Genomic DNA, 18,325 nt, shown 5'->3' with positions numbered 1-18,325 from the left:
TCTCCTTTACTGCCAAGAGCCTCAACTTCAGTTAAGCGAGATGGGCCATGCTGTTTACCCGGTTCAACTTACTTCTTCTACCGGCCAGGGTCCGAGAACGTCAAGCCGGGTTGCCCTGTCTCGGATGTGTGCCTGACGCTGTCCGCTCCGCAGTCCTGGAGTGGGCCTATTCCTCCAGGCTTCCTTCAGACCCTGGCCTTCGTGCAACAACGCTTTTGGTGGCCTACTATGGTTCCGGATGTTGTTGCTTTTGTCGCCGCCTGCACAGTCTGTGCACAGAACCAGATTCCTCGGCAAGCTCATGCATGTCTTCAACAACTGCCTGTCCCTCACCGTCCCATATATCCCTGGATTTCTTCACGGGTCTCCACCTTTCTGAGGGCAACACTGCATTCCTGAGTGTGGTCGATCAGTTTATCAAAAGCCGCCCACATTCCTCTTTCCAAACTATCCTCGGCCTAGGAGACAGCCCAGTTTATGGTGCAGCACGTCTTCCGGATCCAAGGAATCGTGGTGGACATGGTCTCCGACCGGGTCTGCGGTTCTCGTCCCGGTTCTGGAAGGCGTTCTGCACACTCATTGGGTCGTTGGCCAGTCTGTCCTCCGGAGTCCACCCACAGTCCAACGGCCAGTCGGAGCAAGCCAACCAGGACTTGGAGAGAACCTTTCGCTACCTAGCCTCTGCCAACCCTACCACCTGGAGTCAGCAACTGATATGGGATGAGTAAGCTCGCCACACACTTCCTTGCTCTGCCACGGGTCTCTCGCCCTTCGAGTGTGCCCTGGGATACCAGCCTCTTCTCTTCCCCGAGCAAGAGGAGGTGGTCAGCAATCCCTTTGGCCAAATGTTCATCCCCCACTGTCGCCATACCTGGAAGAGAGCCCAGCCCACTCTTTTGAAGACCACTTCCAGGTATAGGCGTCAAGCGGATCGCCACAGGACCCCTGCTCCACACTATCGGCTCGGGCAGAAGGTATGGCTCTCCACCCGAACCTGCCTCTCTTGGTGGAGTTCTGTAAACTTTCCCCCTGTTACATCGGCCCATTCCCCATCTCTAGAGTCATTAGCCCAACTGCTGTTTGTCTTTTGATACCCCTCCTTATTCACCCTACTTTCCTTGTGTCTAGAGTTAAAACCGTGTCTCACAGTCCTTTGTCTTCTGTTTCCAGGCCCACCTCTCCTCCCGTGTCATCGATGGCCATCCGGCGTACACAGTGAGACGTTTCCTGAGTGTTTGACCACAGGCAGCAGTTTCCAGTATCTGGTTGACTGGGAGGGTTATGGCCCGGAGGAGAGGTGCGGGGTCCCGGCTAGAGACAACCTGGACCCAGCCCTCATCGCCGACTTCCACCGCCGGCACCCCGGTAGGATGCCAGGTGACGCCCCTAGTGGGGGTATGTCACACCCTGATCTGTTTCACCTGTCTTTGTGATTGACTCCACCCCCCCTCCAGATGTCACCTATCTTCCCATTATCCCCTGTGTATTTATACCTACTTTTTCATTTTTCTCTGTTGCCAGTTTGTCAAGTCAACCAGCGTTTCTGTCTCAGCTCCTGCTTTTCCCAGTCTCTCTTTTTCTCGCCCTCCTGGTTTTGACCCTTGCCTGCCCTGACTCTGAAACCGCCTGCTTGACCACTTTGCCTGCCCCTAACCCTGAGCCTGCCTCCCGTCCAGTACCGTTGCCCCACCTCTGGTTTACTGACCCCTGCCTGCCTTGACCTGTCTATTGCCTGCCTTTGTTGGATTATTAAACCATTTTTAATTCGACGTCTGCATCTGAGTCTTACCTTCATACCTGATAAGTGTTTTCACTTTTAAAATTATATCTAATGTATGTTAACTTGAAAACTATTATGTTTTATAATCACTATCGATGTTGACATGTTATATGATAGTGTTACAGAGTTGTGTCACGTATTTACAATTGTATGGACATTTGCAAAATGTGTATGTTGCGTTATGCTAAAGGCTACTGTAGCTAACTAGCCTTGTACTTTCTTTGCTAATGAGGCAAGTCACCTCGTGAAGAGAAACTGTTATTTCATGTTACTCAGATTGCTTGGTGGGTTTTCAGTTGTTCTGAAGTTTTCAGTGTTGTTTATGTATTTGCAGGTACATGCTCCCAAATTATATGGAAAAATGTTATGTTAATGTACAAGTGTAGCCTATGTGCTGGGGTCAAATGACATTTTATTGGCCACATACAGTTGAAGTGTGAGGTTTACATACATTTAAACTCAGTTTTTCACAATTCCTGACATTTAATCCTAGTAAAAACTCCCTGTCTTAGGTCAGTTAGGATCACTACTTTAATTTAAGAATGTGAAATGTCAGAATAATAGTAGAGAGAATGATTTATTTTAGCTTTCCCAGTGAGTCAGAAGTTTACATATCCTCAATTAGTATTTGGTAGCTTTGCCTTTAAATTGTTTAACTTGGGTCAAACGTTTCGCCCAATACTTTTGGTCCCTTCCTCCTGACAAATCTGTTGTAACAGTCAGGTTTGTAAGCTTACTTGCTCGCACATGCTTTTTCAGTTCTGCCCACAAATTTTCTATAGGATTGAGGTCAGGGCTTTGTGAATGCTTACCATTTCAACTTGTCAGTGATACATCAATGATATCGCTCTTGCTGCTGGTGATTCTCTGATCCGGCTTTACGCAGACAACACCATTCTGTATACTTCTGGCCCTTCTTTGGACACTGTGTTAAGTAACCTCCAGACAAGCTTCAATGCCATACAACTCTCCTTCCGTGGCCTCCAACTGCTCTTAAATGCAAGAAAAACTAAATGCATGCTTTTCAACCAATCACTGCCTGCACCTGTCCGCCCGTCCAGCATCACTACTCTGGACGGTTCTGATTTGTTCTGAATATGTGGACAACTACAAATACCTAAGTGTCTGGCTAGACTGTAAACTCTCCTTCGAGACTCACATTAGCATCTCCAATCCAAATTAAATCTAGAATCGGCTTCCTATTTCGCAACAAAGCATCCTTCACTCATGCTGCCTGTCACTTTCGTCGTATACATAATGAGCGGACCAAGTAGAGATCCACGTATTTATTAAAGTGAACCTTCAAAAAACAACAAAGAATAAACTAACGTGAAGTGCGTAGCACACATAGCACTAAACCATAACGAAACAATATCCCACAAACGCAGGTGGGAAAAGGACCACACTAAATATGATCATCAGCAGCCTCCAATTGGGAACCATACTCACACCAACATAGAAATTCAAGACTAGAACACCCCCTAGTCACGCTCTGACCTATTACACCATAGAGAACCCCAAGGGTTTGTGGTATCCTCGACTTCGGCGATGTCATCTATAAAATAGCCTCCAACACTCTACTCAACAAATTGGATGCAGTCTATCACAGTGCCATCCGTTTTGTCAACAAAGCCCCATATACTACCCACCACTGCGACCTGTATGCTCTCGTTGGCTGGCCCTCGCTTCATACTTGTCGCCAAACCCACTGGCTCCCGATCATCTACAAGTCTCTACTAGGTAAAACCCCGCCTTATCTCAGCTCACTGGTCACCATAGCATCACCCACCCGTAGCAAGAGCTCCAGCAGGTATATCTCACTGGTCACCCCCAAAGCCAATTCCTCCTTTGGCCATCTCTCCTTTCAGTTCTCAGCTACCAATGACTGGAACAAACTGCAAAAATCACTGAAGCTGGAGACTCATATCTCCCTCACTAGCTTTAAGCACCAGCTTTAAGAGCAGCTCACAGTTCACTGCACCTGTACATAGCCCATCTGTAAACAGCCCATACAATTACCTCATCACCATACTGTATTTATTTATTTGTCTTGCTTCTTTGCACCCCAGTATCTCTACTTGCACATGAATCTTCTGCACATCTACCATTCCAGTGTTTAATTGATATATACTTCGCTACCATGGCCTATTCATTGCCTTACCTCTCTTATCTTACCTCATTTGCAGTCACTGTATATAGACTTTTGTTTTTTCTACTGTATTATTGACTGTATGTTTGTTTATTCCATGTGTAACTCTGTGTTATTGTATGTGTCGAACTGCTTTGCTTTATCTCGGCCATGTCGCAGTTGTAAATGAGAACTTGTTCTCAACTTGCCTACCTGGTTAAAGAAAGGTGGAATAAATCAAATAAAAATGTGTATGCCGAGAAAATTGAAGCTTTCCACCTTCTCGACTGCGGTCCCATTGATATGGATAGGGGGGTACTCCCTCTGCCTTTTCCTGAAGTCCACGATCAGAAGGAGTCATAAGATGAGCACTCCTCTGTAACCATGCTATAAATGTAGTAATGTATCAAATGTATAACATACATATACATTTAACTTTTCTAAAATTATTACAATTCTAACCAAAGGGGGGGGGGGGGGGGGGGCTGTACAAAAATGCTGTAATTTCTAAACGGTTCAAATGATATGGATGATAATACCCTCAAAGTAAAGGTGACAATCTGCACTAACCTGATAGTCATTGTATCATTTGAAATCCAAAGTGCTGGAGCACAGAGCCAAAACAACAACATTTTCACTGTCCCAATACTTTTGAGCTCACCGTATAGTCGGTCCAAATACTTTGAAAATAAAATCTTACATGTCTGAATTGATGAAAACCAGCATTAAAAGTTTTCAAAGGGCCATTATGTGCCATTATGTAGAGTGCAGCGCTTGCAATGCCAGGGTTGTGTGTTTGGTTCCCTCAGGAATCAGCCACACAAAAATGTATGCATGCTCTACTGTATGTTGCTTTCGATAAAAGCATCTACTAAATGACAATATAAACTAAGCACTAATACCATTTACCATGTCGTACCATGGCATTCAAACATAAAACAAGGAGGATGTTGCTTGTTATGGATGTAGAGGTATGTTCAATAGAACAGATTCTAAAAGAAACTCAAACACCTTTAAATGTCATACGGGACGTCAGGGAGACGTCAGAGAGTAATACAACTCTTTAAAAAAACATGCCATCTTCTGATGTGTCATCGAATGACAAACCAGACCCGTATTTAAACAACCATGATCGTTTAGGGTGTGACTTGTCAGAGAACAGTGGAGTTATTGGTGGACAGCAACACCCAAGACAACAATAAATCATCAGAAACATGAAATCACAGTTCAAAGAATGTTAAGTGCAAGAGTAAGTTGTACAATTCACATCTGATAAATATAAGTTGTTATGATTGGGTCAATGCAAATTGTTAGTTGGGATGTGTGCCAAAAAAATACTGGTCAAAACACTGACAACCGAGACTACTTGCCAACATGCTCTGACTGGGGATTTTGCTCTCTGCAAGATGACAATAGATTTTCTCTAAACTGAATACACTTCTACCAGTACATGTGTTAGTTAAGTTTACGGCAAGTATCCGTCGTATAAACAGGATGGACGTTTTATGAAAATAATCTACTTCACAGAGGTGTAATGGAATGCATCTGCACAATTTTGATAGTACAATAGTTTAAATAAAGGTTATAAATGCACCTGACTGGTTAAGTTTTAGGGAATATCCTGTATATTCTGTATATATTCTATATTTGTATTAGATTCTGAAACCAATTTTGGCCAGGCTAAAGTTGTAAAATCTATAAGGGGCTTTTCACATTGTTGAGCCGCACTGTCCCAGCACTGTCTCTGTGAAAATCACATCTTTGAAGATAAACCTACTCTCTAAAACCTCTGTTTGTGTATAACTGAAAAGCACACAAATGTATCCAGGGCAACAGTCCTTATTACTCAAGATGTCGTGAGACAGTAACAATTAGACATGTTGAGTTAATGTTTAACATTAACATACCAACAGAGGACAATCTTCGTCAAGTGGAACTTTCTGTTCAAGAGAAACCAACTCCTGAGCCTAAAGTTGGTCCAAAGAGCAGCAGCGTGAGCATCAGAGGACAGAACCTCAGCACCTTCCTGTTTCTCCTCCTCAGTCCAACTCTCCATTTCCTTTGATTTACAGCAAAGAAATTGGTCATTGTTGTAAGGGTTGTCGTCGGTGGAAGAAGGTGAGGACCAAGGTGCAGCGTGGTAAGTGTTCATGTCTTTTTTAATAAACAAACTGAACACTCGAACAAAACAATAAATGATGTGAACAAAACGAAACAGTACCGTGTGGCCCAAAACACTCACACGGAAACAAACACCCACAAACCAAAAGTGAAACCCAGGCTACTTAAGTATGATTCTAAATCAGGGACAACAATTGACAGCTGCCTCTGATTGAGAACCATACTAGGCCGAACTCAAAAACCCACATAGAAAAACAAACATAAACTGCTCACCCCAACTCACGCCCTGACCATACTAAAACACAGACAAAACAAAGGAACTAAGGTCAGAACGTGACAATTGTCCTGCTTATGAGACTGTTGACAAGTTCTGAGTGGTAAACTGCTGAAATACTGAAATACTGTCTTTAAATAAATAAATAAATAATTCAGCCACAAGATATAGATTTATATTAATTTCTCCAAATATATTAACTGTGAAGTCCAAAAAATAAAGGGTATGTCGCACACCAAAAAAATTGAAGTTCAGAAATTCCTTTTGTTTTTTTTAATGCATTTCCCCCCTTGCTTTTCAGCAGGCACACACGAACGGTTAGATGTCAACATTCTTCAGTGTAGGTAATCATTGTTAAATTATTTGAGCATCTGGAAAAAATTGCCATACAAATATATTATTTGTATTAATTCATTCGTGAAGCCCAACTCCCCATAAAAACAGAAATCAGGAATCCAATATGATTTACTCCATTTTTGGGCTCACGATGTGGGGTCATTGTGACCCTCAATCATAGTTACCAGCTGATCACATTGATTCTCAACATCTTTTTTGTTCGAGTTTCATAAACTGAATCTACCTTCAAAAGAAACAGATATGTTACGTAAAACGATATGTGAAGTAGCAGGTATGTGAGTGGTGGACTGTTAAATAGAAAAAAGCTGATTGCTTACTGTAGGCCTGTGACTAAATAAAATGAATGGCTCAAAAGTTAAGTCGATTAATTGCAATGAAGCAAGTTTCTGGCTATAGAACATTTATATTGTCACCGGACCAATTTTCAATACATTAAGTAATTGGGGGTAACAACACTGCTATTTTACTCTCAAACAGATAGACCTGGCCTTCTTTTTCCCCTCCCTTATTTCAGACAATCTTTTGTCTCTCCCCAAACATTTTGTCAGAACACCTAACCAGTTTTCCATACCACGTCAGTACCTGGGGAAAAAATGAAAGCATTATTAACCTAAATACAATTCACATGCATTCCTCTGCCCATCTATTGTCCCATCCATTGTCCCTCCCTTTTTTCATCATCTTTATCTTATTGTCTTTTGTGCCTGCGAAAATATTACATCACCTGAAAGACAAACAACTTGTGGCGTCAAACCAGCCCTATAGTAATATAAATAGCAACTAGAAATGCATTGGCATTACAGTATGCATATGAACAGTTCACTTGTAGGCTTGAAATGGCTAACATAACTAGACAGATAATGAGATTTTAAAGTAGATATAAGCTAGATATTGTGATTGTTTATTGTTATTAACCAAAACCTTCCTGAATTGATATTTGGAGAAATTACAGAAATAGGTGGCTGGCATTGAAGTGTTTGCTGTAGGTAAGTAATAACATTTACTGTATAATGAAATATATACATGGACAAGCTTTGATTTAAAACAAACATATATTTGCTCACAGTAAAAAACATAGAAATACAAACAAATATTACAAGGTAAAATGTTCTTATAAATCAAAATCCAACATTGATCATGTAAGCAAAAACATTGAAACTATGAAGATTATGGTTAATATGTATGTGTTATATGTGAACACCTTTACACTTTTGCTAAACTACAACTTCTATTCTGCCACTGAATATGTATAGGATTCAGAGTGAATTGTTGGCAGACGATTTGAAAACTTGTAATTACTTTCTCTTTTATGAAGTAATGGTTACAGGATTTACAGTGCATTCAAAAAGTATTCATACCCCTTGACTTATTCCACACTTTGCTGTGTTATAGCCTCATTTACATAAGCATTCAGACCCCTGAGTAAATACTTTGTAGAAGCACCTTTGGCAGCGATTACAGCTTTGAGCCTTTCTGGGTAAGTCTGTAAGAGCTTTCCACACCTGGATTATTCTTTTGAAAATTATTCGAGCTCTGTCCAATTAGTTATTGATTATTGCTAGACAACCATTTTTAGGCCTTGCCATACATTTCCAAGTATATTTAAGTCAAAACTGTAACTTGGCGGCTCAGGAACATTAACTGTCTCTTTGGTAAGCAACTCCACTGTAGATTTGGCCTTGTGTTTTAGATTATTGTGTTGATGAAAGGTGAATTCATCTCCCAGTATCTGGTGGAAAGTCGACTGAACCAGGTCCCCCTCTAGGATTTTGCCTGTGCTTAGTTCCAGTCCGATTTAAAAAAATCTTGAATAACTCCCCATTCCTTAACAATTACAAGCATACCCATAACATGATGCAGCCACCATTATGCTTGAAAATATGGAGAGTGGTACTCAGTAGTGTGTTGTTTTGGATTTGCCCCCCGCATAGCAATTAGTATTCAGGACAAAAAGTGAATTGCTTTGCCACATTATCTTTTTGTATTATTACTTTAGTGCCTTGTTGCATACAGGATACCTGCTTTGGAATATTTGTATTCTATACAGACTTTCTTCTTTTCACTCTGTCAATTAGGTTAGTATTGTGGAGTATCTGCATTGTTGTTGATCCTGCCTCAGTTTTTCCCTATCACAGCCAACAAACTCTCTAGCTGTTTTAAAGTCTCCATTGTCCTCATGGTGATATCCCTGAGCGGTTTCCCTCCTCTCCGTCAACTGAGTGACTGGGTGTTTTGATACACCATCCAAAGTATAATTAAAACGTCAACATGATAAAAAGGATATTCAATGTCTGCTTTTTTGTTTTTTACCAATAAGTGCCCTTCTTTGCAAGGCATAGGAAAACCTTCCCAGTCTTTGTGGTTTAATCTGTATTTGAAATTCACTGCTTGACTGAGGGACCTTACAGATAATTGTATGTGTGGGGTACACAGAGGAAGTAGGCATTCAAAAATCATGTTAAAAACTATTATTGCACACATAGTGAGTCCGTGCAACTTATTTGACTTGTAAAGCATATTTCAGGATTGGCATAACAAAGAGGTTGAATACTTATTTACTCAAGCAATTTACAGCTTTTCATTTTTAATGAATTTGTAAAAAAATCCTAAAAATAGAATTCCAATTTGGCATTATGGGGTATTATGTGTAGGCCAGTGACAAAATCCATTTTAAATTCAGGCTGTAACACAACAAAATGTGGAAAAAGTAAAGAGGTGTGACTACTTTCTGAAGGCACTGTAAGTGATGTCCATTCATCCGCATGATGGATGGATGTGCAATCCTTTCAAAATAATGAATTAGCCTTACAGTATTGCTATATGTGAGAGAATATTACATATAATTATTTATCCTCCTGTCTTCTTTATAAGAATACAATAACATGTAGCCATGTCTTGTGCTGTCATAATGAATGACATAAACATGACTCCCATCTTCAATTTATCATCTTTCCCTTTGAAAAAATATGGAAATTGGATTTGTCAGCTGTATTATAGCATATGCTTTTTAGGCAGTAAAAGGCAGATTTCTCTTGTAAAAATGCAACACTAATGTGGGTTTTACTATATTATTTGATGTATTAGGTATTGTATTTTTTTTAAAAGACATAACTTTTTGATGAACTACACCTATTGCTTTCACAGAATATGTATACGTAGGATTCAGAGTGAACTGCTGGTCGCTGGCAGACTGTTCGAACACTTGAAATGACTTATCCTCTTTTATGAAGTAACATGATTGAAGTGATGCAGTAAATGGATGATTTCTCATGGAAAAAATACAATGCTAATCTGGATTTACTGCATAATTTCACTAGGGTGTATAAATCCATGTTTACACACAATTGCAAAGCCTCCGTATTTTGTTGCCTTATTTTTTTATTCTATTCTACACAAGTTAATCCATGAAAAAGTATCGAAAACTTTTATTCACTGAGATGTCTTGAATGCAGAATTATTCACACCTCTTGGTCAGGCACACTTAAATGTATTCAAGTGCATATATTTCCTTATCAAGTTAGACATTACATTGAATGGAATCCACCGTTGTACATTAAGAGTGGTTCATATGACCTGTCAAAAACATTTATATTTTTCTTCCTATTCAGAAAACAACTGTATCAAAATGAAGACACATAAACTGAAAGCTACTTTTATCACCATGGGTATGTAGTACACTCAATTTCATTCTGTGTTCTTGTTTCTAACTCAGTTTTTACAAATTGCTAACTTCATGCCTACCCGTGTATTAATCCTGAATCAAAATATTAACAACCAAAAAGGCAAGACGAGACCATATTCATTTAGATCATGTAATTATAATAATGAGCAATGATGTACATATTCGTTGCATATTATGTTCCTGTACAATGTATAGGATTATTTCCAAATATATTTATTTTGACATTTCATGGGGGCAATTTTACATTTTGCCTAGTCTACTGTCAAATGTCTCACCTCGATTAAATACATTTCCAAAATATAAAAAAGGAAAATGACTAAATTGTAAGCGGTAAACATTATCACACTGCTGTATATTACTTGAATTATATTACCGCACTACTGTAATGAAAAATGTGCCATCTTGAAAACAAACATACAATACAACTCAAGTGTACTAATATCAATATGGTATTATACAATCAAGGGATTTATTTCATACTTTAATTTTGTGTGGCTACAAATTATAATTATTTATTGAATATGAAGATATAAAACCTGCACCATGCTGATGAAGGGTAATCTAGGAAACATTGATATTATGCACCACAAAACACCTTAACCATTCATCTTAAAAATTGCAGTGTTGTTTTGCTGGATTACACATGGAGATTCGACCACAAGTGCAGCTCCTACTACAACAACTACAACTGAAATCCCTAAGCCAACAACTGTAAATCCAACGACAGCAACTGTAACTCTCACAACAACAAATGTACTTCCTACAACAACTGCAGCTACTTCTACAACCACAACAGCAGCACCTTCTACAACTGTAGCTCCTACGACCACTATGACTGCAGCAACTACTACGACCACCGCAACTGGTCCTACTGCTACAAGCACAACTTCAGATCCTAATACAACAGTTGCTCTTACAAGCACAACAGCAGCTGAACCTACAACAACTGTAGGTCCTACTACAACAACTGTAGCTCCTAAAACAGCTACAACGACAGCTATAACTGAAGCTACGACAACAACCACACCTACTACGACAGCTACAACTGAAGCTCTTATGACCACCACAACAGCAACACCTGCAATGACAACTGCAGCTCCTATGACAACTGTATCTCTTTTTACCACTACAACTGCAGAACCTACTACAGCTCCTTCTACAACTGTAGCCCCTACTACAGCCACAACAGCAACACCTTCGACAACCACTGCAGCTCTTACTACAACAGCTGTAGATACTACAACAACTACAACTGGAGCACCTGCTACAGAAACTACAATTGCACCTACTACAACCACACCTGCAGCACCTACTACAGCAAATGCAGCTCCTACGACCACTATGACTGCAGCAACTACTACGACAACCACAACTGCACTTACTGCTACAACCACAACTGCAGATCCTACTACAACATTAGTTATAGTTTCAAGCACTTCAGCAGCTGAACCTGCAACAACTGTAGGTCCTACTACAACAACTGTAGCTCCTAAAACAGCTACAACTGCAGCAAATACTACAACTGAAGCTACGACAACAACCACACCTTCCACGACAGCTACAACTGAAGCTCCGACAACAACCACACCTACTACGACAGCTACAACTGAAGCTACGACAACAACCACACCTTCCACGACAGCTACAACTGAAGCTCCGACAACAACCACACCTACTACGACAACTACAATTGCACCTGCTACAACCACACCTGCAGCACCTACTACAGCAAATGCAGCTCCTACGACCACTATGACTGCAGCAACTACTACGACAACCACAACTGCACTTACTACTACAACCACAACTGCAGATCCGACTACAACATTAGTTGTAGTTTCAAGCACTACAGCAGCTGAACCTGCAACAACTGTAGGTCCTACTACAACAACTGTAGCACCTAAAACAGATACAACTGAAGCTCCGACACCAACCACACCTACTACTACAGCTACAACTGAAGCTCCTACGACACCTGCAACGACAACTGCAGCTACTACGACAACTGAAGCACCTACGACAACTGAAGCACCTACGACAACTGCAGCACCTACGACAACTGCAGCACCTACGACAACTGCAGCACCTACTACGACCACTGCAGCGCCTACTACGACAACTGTAGCCCCCACAACAACTACTTCTGAAGCTCCTACGACAACCTCAACTGCAACACCTTCTACAACTGCAGCTCCTACAACCACTATGACTGCAGCAACTACTACGACAACCACAACTGCACCTACTGCTACAACCACAACTGCAGATCCTACTACAACATTAGTTGTAGTTTCAAGCACTGCAGCAGCTGAACCTGCAACAACTGTAGGTCCTACTACAACAACTGTAGCTCCTACAACTGCAGCAAATACTACAACTGAAGCCCCGACAACAACCACACCTTCCACGACAGCTACAACTGACGGTCCGACAACAACCACACCTACAACGACAGCTACAACTGAAGCTCCTACGACCACTACAACGACAACTGCAGTTCCTACGACAACTGCAGCTCCTGCGACAACTAGTTCTACAGCTCCTACGACAACTGCAGCTCCTGCGACAACTGCAGTTCCTACGACAACTGCAGCTACTACGACAACTGCAGCACCTACGACAACTGCAGCTCCTGCGACAACTGGAGCACCTACTACGACCACTGCAGCGCCTACTACGACAACTGTAGCTGCCACAACAACTACTTCTGCAGCTCCTACGACAACCTCAACTGCAACACCTTCTACAACTGCAGCTCCTACAACCACTATGACTGCAGCAACTACTACGACAACCACAACTGCACCTACTGCTACAACCACAACTGCAGATCCTACTACAACATTAGTTGTAGTTTCAAGCACTGCAGCAGCTGAACCTGCAACAACTGTAGGTCCTACTACAACAACTGTAGCTCCTACAACAGCTACAACTGCAGCAACTACTACAACTGAAGCTACGACAACAACCACACCTTCCACTACAGCTACAACTGACGGTCCGACAACAACCACACCTACTACGTCAGCTACAACTGAAGCTCCTACGACCACTACAACGACAACTGCAGCTCCTGCGACAACCGGAGCACCTACTACGACAACTGCAGCACCTACTACGACCACTGCAGCACCTACTACGACAACTGTAGCTCCCACAACAACTACTTCTGCAGCTCCTACGACAACTGCAGCTCCTGCGACAACTGCAGTTCCTACGTCAACTGCAGTTCCTACGACAACTGCAGCTACTACGACAACTGCAGCACCTACTTCGACCACTGCAGCGCCTACTACGATAACTGTAGCTCCCACAACAACTAATTCTGCAGCTCCTACGACAACTGCAGCTACTGCGACAACTGCAGTTCCTACGACAACTGCAGCTACTACGACAACTGCAGCTCCTACGACAACTGGAGCACCTACTACGACAACTGCAGCACCTACTACGAGCACTGCAGCGCCTACTACGACAACTGTAGCTCCCACAACAACTAGTTCTGCAGCTCCTACGACAACTACAGCTCCTGCGACAACTGCAGTTCCTACAACAACTGCAGCACCTACTACGACAACTGCAGCACCTACGACAACTGCAGCACCTACGACAACTGGAGCACCTATTACGACAACTGCAGCACCTACTACGACCACTGCAGCGCCTACTACGACAACTGTAGCTCCCACAACAACTAGTTCTGCAGCTCCTACGACAACTGCAGCTCCTGCGACAACTGCAGTTCCTACGACAACTGCAGCTACTACGACAACTGCAGCACCTACGACAACTGCAGCTCCTGTGACAACTGGAGCACATACTACGACAACTGCAGCACCTACTACGACCACTGCAGCGTCTACTACGACAACTGTAGCTCCCACAACAACTAGTTCTGCAGCTCTTATGACAACTACAGCTCCTGCGACAACTACAGCTCCTGCGACAACTGCAGTTCCTACAACAACTGCAGCACCTACTACGACAACTGCAGCACCTACGACAACTGGAGCACCTACTACGACAACTGGAGCACCTACTACGACAACTGCAGCACCTACTACGACCTCCGCAGCGCCTACTACGACAACTGTAGCTCCCACAACAACTAGTTCTGCAGCTCCTACGACAACTGCAGCTCCTGCGACAACTGCAGTTCCTACGACAACTGCAGCTACTACGACAACTGCAGCACCTACGACAACTGCAGCTCCTGCGACAACTGGAGCACCTACTACGACAACTGCAGCGCCTACTACGACAACTGTAGCTCCCACAACAACTAGTTCTGCAGCTCCTACGACAACTACAGCTCCTGCGACAACTACAGCTCCTGCGACAACTGCAGTTCCTACAACAACTGCAGCACCTACTACGACAACTGCAGCACCTACGACAACTGCAGCACCTACTACGACAACTGCAGCACCTACTACGACCACTGCAGCGCCTACTACGACAACTGTAGCTCCCACAACAACTACTTCTGCAGCTCCTACGACAACCTCAACTGCAACACCTTCTACAACTGCAGCTCCTACAACCACTATGACTGCAGCAACTACTACGACAACCACAACTGCACCTACTGCTACAACCACAACTGCAGATCCTACTACAACATTAGTTGTAGTTTCAAGCACTGCAGCAGCTGAACCTGCAACAACTCTACGTCCTACTACAACAACTGTAGCTCCTACAACAGCTACAACTGCAGCAACTACTACAACTGAAGCCCAGACAACAACCACACCTTCCACGACAGCTACAACTGACGGTCCGACAACAACCACACCTACTACGACAGCTACAACTGAAGCTCCTACGACCACTACAACGACAACTGCAGTTCCTACGACAACTGCAGCACCTACGACAACTGCAGCTCCTGCGACAACTAGTTCTGCAGCTCCTACGACTACTGCAGCTCCTGCGACCACTGCAGTTCCTACGACAACTGCAGCTACTACGAGAACTGCAGCACCTACGACAACTGCAGCTCCTGTGACAACTGGAGCACCTACTACGACAAATGCAGCACCTACTACGACCACTGCAGCGCCTACTACGACAACTGTAGCTCCCACAACAACTAGTTCTGCAGCTCTTACGACAACTACAGCTCCTGCGACAACTACAGCTCCTGCGACAACTGCAGTTCCTACAACAACTGCAGCACCTACTACGACAACTGCAGCACCTACGACAACTGCAGCACCTACGACAACTGGAGCACCTACTACGACAACTGCAGCACCTACTACGACCACTGCAGCGCCTACTACGACAACTGTAGCTCCCACAACAACTACTTCTGCAGCTCCTACGACAACCTCAACTGCAACACCTTCTACAACTGCAGCTCCTACAACCACTATGACTGCAGCAACTACTACGACAACCACAACTGCACCTACTGCTACAACCACAACTGCAGATCCTACTACAACATTAGTTGTAGTTTCAAGCACTGCAGCAGCTGAACCTACAACAACTGTAGGTCCTACTACAACAACTGTAGCTCCTACAACAGCTACAACTGCAGCAACTACTACAACTGATGCCCCAACAACAACCACACCTTCCACGACAGCTACAACTGACGGTCCGACAACAACCACATCTACAACGACAGCTACAACTGAAGCTCCTACGACCACTACAATGACAACTGCAGTTCCTACGACAACTGCAGCACCTACGACAACTGCAGCTCCTGTGACAACTGGAGCACCTACTACGACAACTGCAGCACCTACTACGACCACTGCAGCGCCTACTACGACAACTGTAGCTCCCACAACAACTAGTTCTGCAGCTCTTACGACAACTACAGCTCCTGCGACAACTACAGCTCCTGCGACAACTGCAGTTCCTACAACAACTGCAGCACCTACTACGACAACTGCAGCACCTACGACAACTGCAGCACCTACGACAACTGGAGCACCTACTACGACAACTGCAGCACCTACTACGACCACTGCAGCGCCTACTACGACAACTGTAGCTCCCACAACAACTACTTCTGCAGCTCCTACGACAACCTCAACTGCAACACCTTCTACAACTGCAGCTCCTACAACCACTATGACTGCAGCAACTACTACGACAACCACAACTGCACCTACTGCTACAACCACAACTGCAGATCCTACTACAACATTAGTTGTAGTTTCAAGCACTGCAGCAGCTGAACCTACAACAACTGTAGGTCCTACTACAACAACTGTAGCTCCTACAACAGCTACAACTGCAGCAACTACTACAACTGATGCCCCAACAACAACCACACCTTCCACGACAGCTACAACTGACGGTCCGACAACAACCACATCTACAACGACAGCTACAACTGAAGCTCCTAAGACCACTACAATGACAACTGCAGTTCCTACGACAACTGCAGCACCTACTACGACAACTGCAGCGCCTACTACGACAACTGTAGCTCCCACAACAACTATTTCTGCAGCTCCTACGACAACTGCAGCTCCTGCGACAACTGCAGTTCCTACGACAACTGCAGCTACTACGACAACTGCAGCACCTACGACAACTGCAGCTCCTGCGACAACTGGAGCACTTACTACGACAACTGCAGCACCTACTACGACCACTGCAGCGTCTACTACGACAACTGTAGCTCCCACAACAACTAGTTCTGCAGCTCTTACGACAACTACAGCTCCTGCGACAACTACAGCTCCTGCGACAACTGCAGTTCCTACAACAACTGCAGCACCTACTACGACAACTGCAGCACCTACGACAACTGGAGCACCTACTACGACAACTGGAGCACCTACTACGACAACTGCAGCACCTACTACGACCTCCGCAGCGCCTACTACGACAACTGTAGCTCCCACAACAACTAGTTCTGCAGCTCCTACGACAACTGCAGCTCCTGCGACAACTGCAGTTCCTACGACAACTGCAGCTACTACGACAACTGCAGCACCTACGATAACTGCAGCTCCTGCGACAACTGGAGCACCTACTACGACAACTGCAGCGCCTACTACGACAACTGTAGCTCCCACAACAACTAGTTCTGCAGCTCCTACGACAACTACAGCTCCTGCGACAACTACAGCTCCTGCGACAACTGCAGTTCCTACAACAACTGCAGCACCTACTACGACAACTGCAGCACCTACGACAACTGCAGCACCTACTACGACAACTGCAGCACCTACTACGACCACTGCAGCGCCTACTACGACAACTGTAGCTCCCACAACAACTACTTCTGCAGCTCCTACGACAACCTCAACTGCAACACCTTCTACAACTGCAGCTCCTACAACCACTATGACTGCAGCAACTACTACGACAACCACAACTGCACCTACTGCTACAACCACAACTGCAGATCCTACTACAACATTAGTTGTAGTTTCAAGCACTGCAGCAGCTGAACCTGCAACAACTCTACGTCCTACTACAACAACTGTAGCTCCTACAACAGCTACAACTGCAGCAACTACGACAACTGTAGCTCCCACAACAACTATTTCTGCAGCTCCTACGACAACTACAGCTCCTGCGACAACTGCAGTTCCTACGACAACTGCAGCTACTACGACAACTGCAGCACCTACGACAACTGCAGCTACTACGACAACTGTAGCTCCCACAACAACTAGTTCTGCAGCTCCTACGACAACTGCAGCTCCTGCGACAACTGCAGTTCCTACGACAACTGCAGCTACTATGACAACTAAAGCACCTACGACAACTGCAGCTCCTGCGACAACTGGAGCACCTACTACGACAACTGCAGCACCTACTACGACCACTGCAGCGCCTACTACGACAACTGTAGCTCCCACAACAACTATTTCTGCAGCTCCTACGACAACTGCAGCTCCTGCGACAACTGCAGTTCCTACGACAACTGCAGCTACTACGACAACTGCAGCACCTACGACAACTGCAGCTACTACGACAACTGTAGCTCCCACAACAACTAGTTCT

The 18,325-nt window shown here is 44.0% G+C and overlaps 1 protein-coding gene across 1 annotated transcript in view; it reads left to right on the top strand.

Annotated features, from left to right (window-relative positions):
• The first annotated feature begins 305 nt into the window (after positions 1–305).
• The window catches only part of LOC118940988 (uncharacterized), a 33,895-nt gene continuing 15,875 nt past the window's right edge, over positions 306–18,325 (top strand). Inside the window, exons 1-3 of the mRNA XM_090206661.1 lie at positions 306–702; positions 1,171–1,365; positions 12,918–15,437. Coding sequence (XP_090062787.1) covers positions 306–702; positions 1,171–1,365; positions 12,918–15,437 — 3,112 coding nt within the window. The remainder of the gene's footprint in view (positions 703–1,170; positions 1,366–12,917; positions 15,438–18,325) is intronic.

Source organism: Oncorhynchus mykiss, chromosome 18 (assembly GCF_057628025.1).
Source record: "Oncorhynchus mykiss isolate SJ-2025 chromosome 18, ASM5762802v1, whole genome shotgun sequence".
Taxonomy (NCBI): domain Eukaryota; kingdom Metazoa; phylum Chordata; class Actinopteri; order Salmoniformes; family Salmonidae; genus Oncorhynchus; species Oncorhynchus mykiss.
This window is presented reverse-complemented; position numbering and strand designations above follow the sequence as displayed.